The sequence below is a fragment of the Mercenaria mercenaria genome, chromosome 1 (assembly GCF_021730395.1).
Source record: "Mercenaria mercenaria strain notata chromosome 1, MADL_Memer_1, whole genome shotgun sequence".
Classification (NCBI taxonomy): Eukaryota; Metazoa; Mollusca; class Bivalvia; order Venerida; family Veneridae; genus Mercenaria; species Mercenaria mercenaria.
Window position 1 is genome coordinate 83,543,470 of NC_069361.1, and position 14,698 is coordinate 83,558,167.

The following is a 14,698-nucleotide window of genomic DNA, read 5'->3' on the forward strand; positions in this document are numbered from 1 at the left end:
GATAAAATACGGGTCATGACATATACCGCGCTGATCGGAAAGGGCTTAACATGATCGGAAAGGGCCTGCTATATGTTTATTATTGGAACTAATTTTATTATTTTTTCACATTTCATTTAACAAATAAAAAAGAAATTATTTAAGATAAAAAAATTATCAATATTCGATTTTTAAATGAATTATGGACAAAATACGGGTCATGACATAAACCGCGCTGATCGGAAAGGGGTTAACATGATCGGAAAGGACCTGCTATATGTTTATTATTGGAAATTGTTTATTTATTTCTTCATATTTCATTTATCAAATCAAAAAGAGAAGAACATACGAAAAAAATATATGAATTTTTGATTTTTACATAAAGCGCGCTGATCGGAAAGAGCTTAACATGATCGGAAAGGGCCTGTTATATGTTTATTATTGGAAATTATTTATTTCTTTCTTCATATTTCATTTATCAAATCAAAAAGAAAAGAACTTAAGAAAAAAAAAACATTTATTTTTATTTTTAAATGAATTATTGACAATATACGCGTCAGTACATAAACTAAATGTATTTTAGTTATATGTTTTAACTCCGTGTAAATTGCACATTGATGAGATGATAATAAATACAGATCTCCCTTAAATATTTAATAAAACATGTATTTATTTGAAGTTTAATATAACAAATATTCTTGCAATATACTTTTAAAGTTATTGCTCATCGTTCTGTTAAAAGTACCTTATAATTGTTATTAACGAACGGACAGGTTATTCATATGTCACCTATCAATCACAAGTTGAGTAAACACTGATTGCTACATGTCAATCAAAATATTTAAAGAAGGTTAGATGTTTTTACGGCTTTTCGTTGACAAAATAATTTGCGATTGAGTAAATGATGCTTTATCCAATAATATAATATATAAACCATAGACTGATTTCAGAAACGCAACATTCGAATAATAATGCTATATTTGGTGACAGTTACGTTACACGCCTAGAAAAGCATACCAGTGGCAATATGCATTTCAAATATAAATGTGCCTTCTATGGTGTATCTGGAATGTCAACACGTAAAAAATTCAGGCCAATGTATGATAGATTATTAAAGGACAAACCAAGGTAAGAAGTAAATTTCTATTTTTGCTAAATATTTATAATATTTTCTTTCGGTGAAAGAAAAAGACATTATAAACTTTTTCTAATCTAAGTAATGGAAATAGTTACAATTTGTAAACCAAGTACTATCATAATCATATGTTAAGTGTAAACAAACATGTGCATGTTGGTGCACATGCCATGCACGTGCTTAATATGCAACACTGTTACGCCTTATGTGTTACTACCGTGAGTTGCCAAAAACACATTATAATAATTAGCTTCAGTACCTATTCAAATGTTGGTATGTGAAATGACGTGTAGTGAATACATACATTATTAACAAAATAGTAATACAATATAAAATAAAAGCATCAATACGACGTTTAGAAATAGCATTACAGATTGGATATACCAATTATTTTTTTTATATCTACGAATACGTATTATTTTTATAAACGTATACGATAATGATTTTTAAATACATATGTTTTATATTTCAGGTATGTCTTCTTAAACATCGGAGGAAACAACATTGTCAACTACTGCTCGCCGGCTGATATATTTACGGCTTTATAAGCATTTCTTGTGCAAAATAAAAATACTAAACCCAATGTACTTGTTTTTTTTCTTCAATTCTTCAATTTGCAGGAATAACGACAAGTATTAAATTAGATAAAAGCTTATCATATTAACTGCACTTACCTCACAGAATATACAGTTCGTCTTACACTGTTCCGTGCAAACGGTACACACATGCATGCTAAGAATCAGGTGACTTTTTACCCAAAACATTTAGCGGCATTGTTTGAAGAAGCAATTAAAGTCAATAAAGGCTATTATCTGTCCAAAAGGCAAAGTGTATAAAAATATTGTTATAATATAAAGACATTATTTGTCACATGGCACTTGTGTGTGCTTACAAATATACTGATTAATTGATATAATCGATAGGTGTGATAATCCAATCAAACTCTATCAGGACTAATCAGAGGCACGTGTTTGTTACGCCGCATATATTCAAAGGCCGGTCCTTTCCGATCAGCGCGGTTTATGCACTGACATGTGTTTTGTGTATAGTTCATTTAAAAATCGATAATGATCTTTTTTCTTAATTTATTTTCTTTTGTTAAACGAAATACGAAATATGAAGAAACAATTAAATAATTTCAAATAATAAACATGTGACAGACCCTTTCCGATCATGTTAGGCCCTTCTCGATCAGCGTAGTTTATGTCATAACCCATATTTTGTCTATAATTCATTTAAAAATCATAAATAGCTATTTCATAATTCATAATTTATTTTCTTTTCTATTTCATAAATGAAATATGAATAAATAAATAAATAAGTTCCAATAATAAAACAAACAGCAGGCCCTTTCCGATCATGTTAAGCCCTTTCCGATCAGCGCGGTTTATGTCATGACCCGTATTTTATCTATAATTCATTTAAAATTCGAGTATTAATAATTGTTTTATTTTAAATTATTTCTTTTTCATTTGTTAAATGAAATATGAAGAAATAATTAAATAATTTCCAAGAATAAACATGTGACAAGGCCCTTTTCGGAACATGTTAAGCCCTTTCCGATCAGCGCGGTTTATGTCATGACTCGTATTTTGTCTATAATTCATTTAAAAATAACAAATTGATAACTTTCTTTTTGTAATTTATTTTCTTTTATTATGTCATAATGAAATATGAAGAAATAATTAACTAAATTCCAGTAATAAACATATGGCAGGCCCTTTCCGATCATGTTAAGTCCTTTTTGCGGAAAGGGCCCTTTCCGGTATCTAGTCATAGCGCCTGGAAACCGGTCGGGTGATCCTAATCCCGTACCGTACCGTACATCTTCCAAAATGATTTCCGGTGGTGCTGCGAGAGAAAATTGGATGAAAAATAGTTTTATTTCTTTATCTTAAGAATATTCTATTGATATTTTAGCGCACAAGAATTAACTGATCGATCACTCTTTAATATAGGCAAATAGCGGCTGTGAAAAGCTCATATTTTCGAGACTTTTGTGTGTGAGACATTATAAACGGTGGCGCCGTTGCTGGCGGTCACCTGCGCCGCCATAAATTATGAATTTTCACTATCCTTATTAAATTTAATCCGTGTTTTAGTATTTTTAAGCGTATTATTTAAATTGTAAAGGGAAATTTACCGTCCAATTTTGAGATACGGCACTTGTTATCATAAATATATATGTATTGGAGTGATTTCAAGTGTATTGTGATCTAGTGTACAACCGACAGTAGTCAGAGGTGTCCAGAATTGATAGCAGTGATATAAGGTCAGTTATCTATCTATCTATCTATCTATCTATCTATCTAACTAACTATCTGTCTATCTATCTATCTTTTTCATATTGCTATCTATCTATCTGCCGTTGAGGTCAAACCCCTTGTTTAAAGGTGCAAAATAAAGACAAATGAATAGACATAAATCTTAAAACAAGATTACACATTTTGAAATATACTACTAAACATTACGATAGCCGTGCAATATACCCTTGAAATCAACACGAGGACAGATAAACAAAAGATTGTTTCTGTATTTTCTTAGACTGACACGGGTGGTCATTTTGTCCTACTTTCGTGTTTATAACTTTTCCGTAATCGGTCGGAAATTCTTTGGGATCACGTGATTTTAAAATTAATTCAAAAGACGCTCGACAAAACAACTGTATTTCCATGATGGTAGTTATACACAATTTGCATGAAAAATATGAGATTTACAAATTTTTAGTTTCAAATTGATTAGGCCAAGACAATGTATTTAATGTCTAAAATTTTATTGAATTAATGTAGCCATATGTACATAAATCAAGTGTATTTAGGTAAATATCAATCATATTTTGTTTCTACAATGTAAGATAGTTATTCAGTTATATTCTTAAAACTATGCTGAAAAGAGATTAACTGAAAAGGTTTGCAGACGGTGTTTTGAAAACACTTTTATTCGGCAAGGGCCTAAATTAGCCTCCCGAAGACTTGTAGTATAACTGTATATTACCTGTATCATAAGAATGATTTTCATGAAGTTTTTGTGAGTTACAAAAATGTTGAATTCCCTGTGCTAAGTTTGTAAAAATCATGTTATCGTCTGGGTATATAATATATGTTGCAACTATTTATAAATTATAGTCTCGTTTCGGATGATTCTTCCGAAAACAGCCGAAGATGCGCGACGTGTTCGTATGCAGTCGGAAACCATACTTCCGGTTTGAAAATTGGCAATCTTTTTTGTTTATTTGTTGGGTATCCTTGAACATATTGATGACCTCTTGGTCAGATCCGATGAATCGGGTCATATTTTCAGTAAATAGGAAGTCTCAGCTACAAACTCTGGTTTTCATATAATATTCGTTCGGGTGTTAGTTGTGGTCCTTTAAGTTCCTTTCGGGTAAACTAGCAGGTGCGCGTCAAGTGCAAGAATATAAGTAGTTTAAAGGGGGATGTTGGTAGCGGTAGGTGGTCATAGCATGTAGCTAATTGTCAGGTTATTAAGAATCATAGTTTCATTTGTTTTATTACCCAGTGATTACTGGAAGCAAATATGACCATCCATTTCCAGCTTGGCCATATGGCCTGCTGTGATTATCTCTCAGTCAGGAATATGTACTATACATGTATACTATTTGCAATGAACAACAATAGTACATTGATATACTAACTGGTAATTGTCAAAGTAGCCAGTATGTACCCAGCCAGAACGCATGGGATCAATTAAGGACCAAACTGTTCACTAATATGTGAGATATTTCCATTTTATTTTATGGATTTCAAGAAAAAATTCCTACAGAGACAAATATTTAGGTTTTTATCAGAAATAGTTTGTTCTCATTATTGTTTATTTGATAGTTTATTCTTTTTTTTAAATTAATACCCAGTTTTGAAAATTCCATATTGACCTACGGAGTTGTCATTAATAATCTATTACAGCTACAAGAATAAAATGTGAAATGACCTCTTTTGAGGTGCATAATGACACTATTTTGAGAGCAAGAATATGTGATTGTTACATTGGTCTTTTACATTTTTAAGTATAGTTCAGTATATTGTAATTATATAGTATAACTGTAATTTACCAGAGTCTGAGTGCAGAATGAGGCTCTCAGTTGGAATAATTACGTCTAGACACCTCATGGCTAGTAATCCAAGCAAAAAGGTACCAAAATTTATTTTCAGTACACTTATAACATTTCCATAGGTCTTTCTTATCTACATTTGTAATAGCGCATTTTGTATATTTGAAATTCGAGTGTTTGAGAATGCCAAAATATGTATCCCGAACAGAAAAGTACTGATCAGAGAGGGTGAACCGTCTTGGTTCACGAATGAAATCAGATTACTAATTAGGAAACGTAAACGTTACTATAGAAAGGCAAGACAAAGAAACACTCCGTATCACTTGGAAAAATTTCGAAACCTCCGCAATCTTATAGTTAACAAAATCCTTCTTGCAAAGAGTCAACAGTTGGATCTTCTTTCTAGAAAGTTAAAATCAGAATCTCAAACCAACAAAACCTGGTGGTCTTGTTTCAAATTTTTCATAAAACCATATTCATCCTCCTCTATTCCTCCCTTGTCATATGATGATACAATTATTGAAGATATGCCTGGTAAAGCCAACTTGTTCAATGACTTTTTTGTTGGTCAAACACGTATAGATGAGAACTCAGCACCCCCGCTGCCACACCCACAAACTGTTGATCACGACCTCCTTGTTAGTATTACTATTTCCCCAGATGAAGTAATATCTGTTTTACAATCTCTTCAACTAGGTAAAGCTGCAGGCCCTGATAGTATAAATAATCGTATCCTTCGTGAGCTTTCTCTAGAACTATCCGGCCCCTTGTGTGACCTCTTTAATTACTCAATGCGTATTTCTACAGTTCCAAACAGTTTGGAAAAACGCTAATTTAAAACCTACTTTTAAGTCTGGAGACCCCTCTCTTGTAAATAACTACCATCCTATTTCTCTCATAAGTACTGTCAATAAAGTGTTTGAAAAAATCGTGTTCAAACATACTTTCAATTTTCTTCATGAACATAACATCCTCTCTCCCCTGCAGTCTGGTTTTGTTCCGGGTGACTGTACAGTAAACAAACTTACATATATCCACAATTTATTTTCACAAGCTATTGATTCTGGTAAAGAGATAAGGGCTATATTTTGTGACATAAGTAAGTAACAAAATAGAGTCTATCATCCTCCACTATTAATGCAGGGTCAGCAAATAAACGAAGTCCATAATCATAAACATTTAGGTATTTTTCTATCAAATGATCTTAGGTGGACTACACAAATTGAGTACATAACAAAGAAAGCCTGGCTGCGAATAAATGTCATGAAAAAGTTAAAATTTCAGCTAGACAGAAATTCTCTTGAGGTAATCTACAAATCATTCATTAGACCTATTCTTGAATATGGTGACGTACTTTTTGACAATTGCACTCAAAATGAAAAACAGGAACTTGAAAAAATTCAGCATGAAGCAGCAAGAATAGTAACTGGAACAACGAAACTCGTTTCTATTGACAAACTTTTATCTGAAGTTGGCTGGGAAACCCTTGCAAACAGAAGGAAAAAACATAAGTTAGTGCTGTTTTATAAAATGAAAAATAACCTCACACCGTCCTATCTTTCCGACCTTGTTCCATCTAATGTAGGAAGAGACCACAGATTCCCTCTTAGAAATGCTGAAAATATTCAGACTATATTCACACATACTGCATTTTATTACAATTCCTTCCTTCCATCAGTCATACGGGATTTCAACGCTCTTCCAGACGAAATACGTAATGCTTGTTCTCTAGCGTCCTTTAAGCGTATATTAAATAATGACATTCCTACTGTTCCAAAGTACTTTCTGACAGGAGTAAGAAAATCTCGAATACTTCATACAAGGCTACGTACGCAATGCAGCTCTCTATCTTCTGAGCTCTTTGCTAAAAACATTATTGAGTCTCCAAAGTGTGACTGCGGGGATGTAGAAACGCCTTATCACTATTTTTTCATATGCCCGAGGTATTCTCACTTAAGAATACAATTGTTCAATATCATATCCCAGTTTTGTACTCCAACATTAAATGTTATCTTACAAGGTAATCCTGCCCTATCAGATGATTCCAACGTAGAAATATTTACTGCTGTTCAGTGTTACATTGTTAAATCCAAACGATTTTGATCTACAAGAAGTAAACATGTCAGAAATAGCTTACACGAAAAATAGCATATCAAACCCTTTTAACTGTGTTAAGTGATAGTAACTCCATCATGTAATTGCCCCTGGTTTTGTTGTCAATTTCTTACTATTTCTGTTCCTTTTTCTTTCTTTTTTTAAACCAGTATCTCTTACTACGTATAACTTTATAAATAGTTACTTTACACCTGTGTAATATTCATTAGTAAACTTTTGTATTTTTTTCCATGCATTTGAAGGTTTCTATTGCCATGACCTATATATGCACATTGTTGTAAAAGGGAGAGGACAACCTTAAGCTTATAAAGCTTCCTGTCCAATCCTTTATTGTATATTTGTAATCATGTTGTAAAAAATATTGCAAAATAAAATATGTTTAAACCAAATTCGAGTGTTGAGTGAGAGTAATTTTTGTTGTAATTCCACGCCAGGTTTCATACCAACACATGATATGGTGTCCACTTTGAGTGTACACTGTATTGAATTCATTCTATGGATTTTATACTGCAAATTTATTCTGAAATAAAATTCACAAGAACCCATTTAATTATAAAGATACAAAAGTTGCCGTCATAATATTGTAAAAAGGAATTCCAAATAGTATTGCATTATCAAGATTGACACGGAATCAAATGCCTACCAGTCGGCGTGATTCCAATTCATAGGTTGAACCGCCCCGTCTCATCCTCAAAAGTATACGTCGACTTATGATCTAGTACGATATTTTGATTTAACTTAAAAAATGGTATATACGGAACATTTGCAGACAGCGCACATAACATTTACGATTTGATATTGACCAGTGTATACATAATAATCTTATAATTATTTGATATAATTAATCATTGATTCTAACACGACTCGGTTTGATTTCCAGTTAAACAAAGAAGGAAATCAAGCTCTAATATTCTGCGATAAACAACGGTTGACGCGCGGACCGGTAATAGAGCATTATGACGTCAATTATGACGTCAAATTGCCGCATGACGTCTGATACATTACTCCTCGCGGAAATGAAGTCCAGTATAATATCTATTAAAATTTATCAATGAGCATGTCAGAATGAAAACAAGCAATGCCTTCTTGTTATTTATCGTCTAATTTACCACGGTTCAGAGTTCAGATGCTTCAGTATTTAACCACTCGGGCTAACGCCCTCGTGGTTCAATCCCTACGCATCTGAACTCTGAACCGTGGTAAATTAGACGATAAACAACTCGAAGGCCTTGATTATTTGCTAATTACATCATGCTATTTTTTATTAAATGCATCCATAATAAATTGAACTTTAACCAACTTGGTATTTGCATTTTGTTTCAGTAGTTATAAACTATTGACGAATTAAAGTTTACTAACTGTGACTGCACGACCTCAAAGAATTAATAGCGAGAATGGCATTGCAAAGAAAATAATACTACAGCAGCAAAAATCATCAGTCTTTTTATCTTGAAAAAAAGAAAGGACTGATAACATCAAGCCAAACCATAAAACACATGTGATGGTAATTAATATGTAAGATAAATATATCTGGCTGACCACTAACTGAGTATCCAATTTGCAGATGACTATTAATTATTGACATGCTAGAGTGCTAATATGTTTCCCTGGGAAATGAACATCCCTCTTTAAAAGCATTGAAAGAAGACTCAACTTGAATAAAAACAATGAGAATTAAATAAAAGCGTAAACGTTTTAACACAAGGTGAAGGTATTTTTCGGTTAAAAGCTGGTAAAAACAACTGTCTCCGGTACTCAGGGGCGGTAGTTGTAGCTTTGTATCTTCGTGTTGGTAAAAAAACCCCGAATTTTATGGCCCCAAAGTACAATTAATTTCCCATAGGGTTACATACAAATATATCAATGCAAGGCTTTGACACAATGTTCTGAAGACAAATGCAAATACCTTCTCTTTAGAAATCTATCCAAGAGAAACACAAAAATCACTTTGAAGTGACCTGTTGACCTGCTACTTTTCTCCTCACATCTGTCAGAATGAATACTGTATTGCATTTTTACAAAGTGAAGCGGTCCAGCCTACTTTTTGTACAAATCCGCAGACTGTCATTTGCACAAGAAACCATGATTTTCCAGAATTTTTTACCCCTTTCTCTTCATTTACATCAGGTCTATAAAATTTGGCTACTTTCAGAAGCTCAGAATATCTACTTACAATCAAATCCATCATGAAATGAGGGACCTCTTTTCTCTCGGATACACCTCCTTTAGCTGGGGTAACGAAGGGCAGGTAACTGTACCTTGTTACCTTATCATCCACAACCGGGAGTGCAGTGCAGGGTAGGCTAGGAAAGAAAAAAGATTTCACAGTCGAACAGTAAGACATAAAGGAGAGGTATCTGTTAATTTTAAAACTATTACAACTTCGTAGTCCGTACTATAGACCAAAATACAGAAATATGAAGATTTAATAGCTAAATGTAGCGCTAAATACCAATACCATAGCAGAATTTTTATGCATGTGTCCAGTGATGCTATTACAAATTCAGTGTATCTATGCCCACTAAAGCTACATAAACCTGTATGTGACGCTCGGTGTGATTAAGACTGCATTACCCATTTAGTACTGTTGCATAAATGAAACCATATTAGTTTACTAAAATATCGGTCTAATGTCTGTCAATCACTGTTAATTAGTACATGTGGCTCTTAACTTTCAGCTGTGCGAAAGATTTGTTCTATTTCTGAATCCGGTGTGTGAATGAAACATAATCGTAACTACCAAAACTTTTTCCCTGTGCATCAAATTGTAGAAGGCAGAAATTATTACACAATATGTTAAGCTTGTAAAGCTAATAGAAAAAGAAAATTGCTTAAACAATATTATTTTTAGTGTTACCTTAATAGTGTAAGAATACAATTTGGTGGTGAAAGAATAGTGTGATTGAAATAAACAAGAAACTATTTGTAAATCCCCTTAGGCAGAAATTCTTAAATTTGTTGTGCTATAAAATCAATCACAAACTACTGGTGGAGAATTATATAGACAAGTTAGAGTGAAAGAAAGTGTGTAAGGAAATTATCTATCACTTCTATGCTATTGCATTTATAAAATTATACACTTGCAAAAGATATAAAAGGCAGAATAAATTAAACAAGAGGAGGAGAAAAAACTACAACAACAACAACAACAACAACTAGCCCTTCCGCCAAAAGAAAAGAGGCAAAACAGAGAAAGCCCTTCATACAGATATAATACTACCTCTATACCTCTAGTACCTTGATTTAGGAATAGTAGACCTTGAGCTGACAATAACCATTCGTCCTCACTCTAGGGATATTTCTTTGCTGTGAGTTTCTTAAAGCATATGATATGAGCTATCATTCCAGAAATTCTACCATCTGGCAGTCGGGTTCTTTTTACGTTAAAGCCTACTTTATACATTACAATTAATATTTTTTTAGAAAATACTTACTGGCACTACAGTTAGCCATAAATGGTTTAAACAGATAAGAGCTTAACATACATCAGTTGTAAAATATTTCTAATTATTACGGAACAAATAAGCGGTAATGTATAGTAAAGATGGTACAATATTATATTATTGACTATTTGAGTTTATAATATTTTTTTTTATAAAAAGGTAAAAAAATAATTGGGATATGGTAAAATATTTTGTTTTAACAGATATATAACATGTACAAATTCTATAAATATGTATCATATTTTCTATAACATATAAATATACATGTATAACAAAATATAAATACACCTACAGTTGAACTTCAATGGCTCGAACTCGGATCTTTCGAACACCCGGGATCGCTCGAACTCTTTGCCCGGTCCCGAATTTATTCCTTCTTTATTCTATATAGTTCTACCTCGGATCGCTCGAACTTCGAAAATTCGAACTCTCGAACTCATTTGGTGGTCCCCTCGGCACAATTACAGTGATAATTACACCTATTCAGTCGAACAGACAATTTGTCGCCGGAATGGCTTGTGTTTACAAAGTTTTTCACACCTCTGCCTGACATTCGCCAAGCTTCCCCTTTAACCGGCGCGTGCGTAATTTTCACACGCTTATGTACTTAGCGTCGGTATAAGACAAACAAATTAAACAAAGTGACTTTCGCACACTGTAATGCTTTAATGAGCTTTGATTATCACAAATAAAATTTATTAAGATAATTGAGCAATGTCTGTCTTTATTTTTCTGCATAAAAACAAGAGATCTGATGTCAATTTTCATACTGCTTTAGCATGGCTGAACAACTTAGTAAAGGACCTGGAAACGGGGGGATAGCTAAGTCGGCTACTGGAAAGCAAAGTACAAAACGAAAATTAGATTCCAAAACTTTAGAAACAAAATATAACGCCATCATCGAATGTGAAAAAGGTCTGAAATCAAAAGCAGAAATCGCTAAAATGTTTGATGTTCCAAAAAACACGCTCTCTGGCTGGATAAAAAAATCAGAGTCGATCAAGGAGGGTTACGCTAAATTTGGTCCAAAACGACGAAATATGAGAACGGTAAGTTATTTAAAATACTTTTATTGTTTATTATTAATCTTGGATCTCTTAAAAATATTTCGAATGCATTTATAATTAATTTGAAATGTGTAATTTATTTATTTAATGTAAATTTTTTATGAAAATTTCAAAGGACCTATAATGTGCATTTATGTTCTATGGAAAATTATGTTATAATCATTGCTAATCATGTGATATTTTTTATATTTTCAGGGCAACTACGAAGAATTAGAGTCAGCATTGTAACGTTGGTTCACTCAGGTTCGTGACCCCGATATCAGCGTTACGGGGCCGATCCTGCTCCAGAAAGCCAGCTTCTTCGCCGAACAACTAGGTATCGACGACTTCAAACAATCTACAGGGTGGCTCGATAGGTTCAAGGAGCGAAATAACATTACATTTAAGACTGTTAGTGGTGAAGCGAAATCCGCTGATCAGAATGAGGTTGACAAGTGGTCGTGACATCTATAACGCCGACGAAACAGGCTTGTTCTTCAAACTCACACCAGATAAAACTCTAGAATTTAAGAATGTGAAATGTGTAGGTGGTAAACGTAGCAAAGAGCGGATTACAGTTTTAGTTTGTGCTAACATGACAGGTGAAGATAAAGTTCCATTGTTTGTGATAGGTAAATAAAAAAACCCGCGGTGTTTCAAAAACGTTAAAACTCTACCATGTAAGTACGACTTCAATACCAAGGTGATATCTTCAGTGACTGGCTCCTTGAGCTTGATAAACAATTTCAAATTCAGAAACGTAAAATCGCGATGGTTGTTGACAATTGTCCGGCCCACCCAAAAGTGGTCAAGGGTCTACGGAACATTGAGCTAGTGTTTCTTGCTCCCAATACAACAAGTGTGACACAACCGATGGACCGGGGTGTAATCAAGAATCTGAAAGTTAAGTATCGAAAAATGATCATCAAAAAACAAATCCGATCCATGGACAACAACACCGAATTCACAGTGACAGTGCTAGACGCTTTACGGTATCTCCGACGAGCGTGGTCCCAGGTGAAACCAGAAACAATCGCCAACTGCTATTCTCACGCCGGGTTCCGACTGAGTGAAATCACTCCACCAGCCGTTTCCGTGGTCGACGGCGACGACGATGATGACGACGTTCCGCTAGCAACTCTAGTGGAACTCTACAAGATCCAGCAGGATGAGATGGACTCATACAACAACATAGAAATAGATATTCAAGTGTGCGCTGAGGTAACTGATAGTGACATTGTGAATGATTTGATTATGGCTAAAATCTGTGATGTTAGTGAGCCAGAAATCGACGACGACGAGCCAGCACCAACACCGCCACCGTCTCTGTCTGACGCTATGAAAGCGTGTGAAACACTCACTCAGTTCTTCGAGTGCCAGGACAATTCCAATCACGAACTCAGTCTCATGTGTTCTATGTACAAATATCTCTCCAAATTAGAGTTCAACAAGCGTTCGGCGGTTCAGTCCTCCATCATGGATTTCTTCAAAAAATAAACTGTATACTGTACATGACACACTGATATTGTAAATAAACTGACGTATGCTCATTAAGGTATTAGACCCCTAATAGTAATGTTTAAAAAATGGCATTTGCTTGGTATATTCTTACAGTTGACCGTGCTTCGCACTTATATGCAAATTTTTAAAAACTTTTACCGTGCCGTTTTTTATAAATTTTGTGTAATTTATGGTATTTCCTAAAGCTCAAGTAGACAAATTTCAAAGTGGTGGCCTTTATCCAAAACGTTTTCAGAGAATTTATTATTCCATTATTTTTTATGAAAGAAACATCAAACTATTGGTAAACAATCGTAAAACTTTAAATAAAAACTGTCAATATTATTTTTTCTAGGGTGCCACAAGTAAACGGATTTAATCAGACAGAATTCCATCTCCAATATTGAAAAATTATGGTCGAATCTTGCGGGTCTGTTTTGAAATTTGCTCACTTCATTCAAAAATAACCTTGGGGCAGAAGTAAAACCTACTTACATTTCTTCCACAATATGTAATCTAAAGAATGAAGACAAAATAGAGAACTTTTACCGCATGTAACTCAGTATTTTTAAAGATGTCTAACTCTACCCCTTTTGTTTAGAGGTAAATTCACTTTTAACAGCAAGAAATCGCATATCAAATGAATTTTTTTCCATTTTAGTACAATAAATCAATAACAAGTCTTAAAAGAAGTAAAATCTTACTAGAAAAAAAGAAAAACAAGGAAAAAAAAATTTGGTCCCAGTAGGGCTTGAACCTACGCCTCCCTGAAAATTGCTGTCAAAGTAAGTTTATGGTAGGAATTGAATACTCCTCAAAAAGGAGGTACTCAATTATGGGCCTAATACCTTAATGTTGTGTATTGATTTCAAGTGTCTATTTATAGCCTATGTCTACATGTGACGTCATTTAGTACTTCTGTGTACATGTCCGTGAATTAATTGTTTTAACATGTTTATATTTGATAGTGTTTGTACTGGGCTATGATTCATGAAGGTTTGCTATTCATGTTTTTCTATTTGATGCTGTCTTCACTAATTCTTGTAATTATAGCAATGTTTTATGTGTGTTTTTTTTTATTATTCGTTTGAAAATAAATAATAAAAATATTTCAGCGTTCGTTTTTTATTTATCATCGTATCATACACATATTTAGGTAAAATATGACAATATATTACGATGTAAGGTTTGTAACAAACTAATTCCCTCTTAATTCCCAAATTCAAAATAGCCGCCATTTGGATGGCTCGAACAACGGAAAACTCGAACTAATTTCCACGGGACCCTCGAGTTCGAGCCATCGAAGTTCGACAGTTGAACTTCAATGGCTCGAACTCGGATCTTTCGAACACCCGGGATCGCTCGAACTCTTTGCCCGGTCCCGAATTTATTCCTTCTTTATTCTATATAG

The 14,698-nt window shown here is 33.7% G+C and overlaps 2 protein-coding genes and 1 long non-coding RNA gene across 3 annotated transcripts; 2 read left to right on the forward strand and 1 right to left on the reverse strand.

Moving 5' to 3' along the window:
* Positions 1-6,294: 6,294 nt before the first annotated feature.
* On the reverse strand, positions 6,295-11,368 carry LOC123545426 (uncharacterized). The gene is made up of 3 exons (XR_006685351.2): positions 11,034-11,368; positions 9,472-9,601; positions 6,295-7,818 (listed from the first exon to the last, which is right to left on the reverse strand). It is a non-coding gene; the product is annotated as an uncharacterized LOC123545426 (long non-coding RNA).
* A 317-nt stretch (positions 11,369-11,685) lies between these two features.
* LOC123545424 (uncharacterized) lies at positions 11,686-12,427 on the forward strand. Its single transcript, XM_053521313.1, has 3 exons — positions 11,686-11,790; positions 12,004-12,032; positions 12,196-12,427. The coding sequence occupies exons 1-3, from the start codon at positions 11,686-11,688 to the stop codon at positions 12,425-12,427; spliced, it is 366 nt and encodes a 121-aa protein (XP_053377288.1).
* A 131-nt stretch (positions 12,428-12,558) lies between these two features.
* LOC128545842 (tigger transposable element-derived protein 4-like) lies at positions 12,559-13,284 on the forward strand. Its single transcript, XM_053521366.1, has one exon. It carries the CDS (start codon positions 12,559-12,561, stop codon positions 13,282-13,284), a length of 726 nt encoding a protein of 241 aa, XP_053377341.1.
* The last annotated feature ends 1,414 nt before the right edge of the window (positions 13,285-14,698 follow it).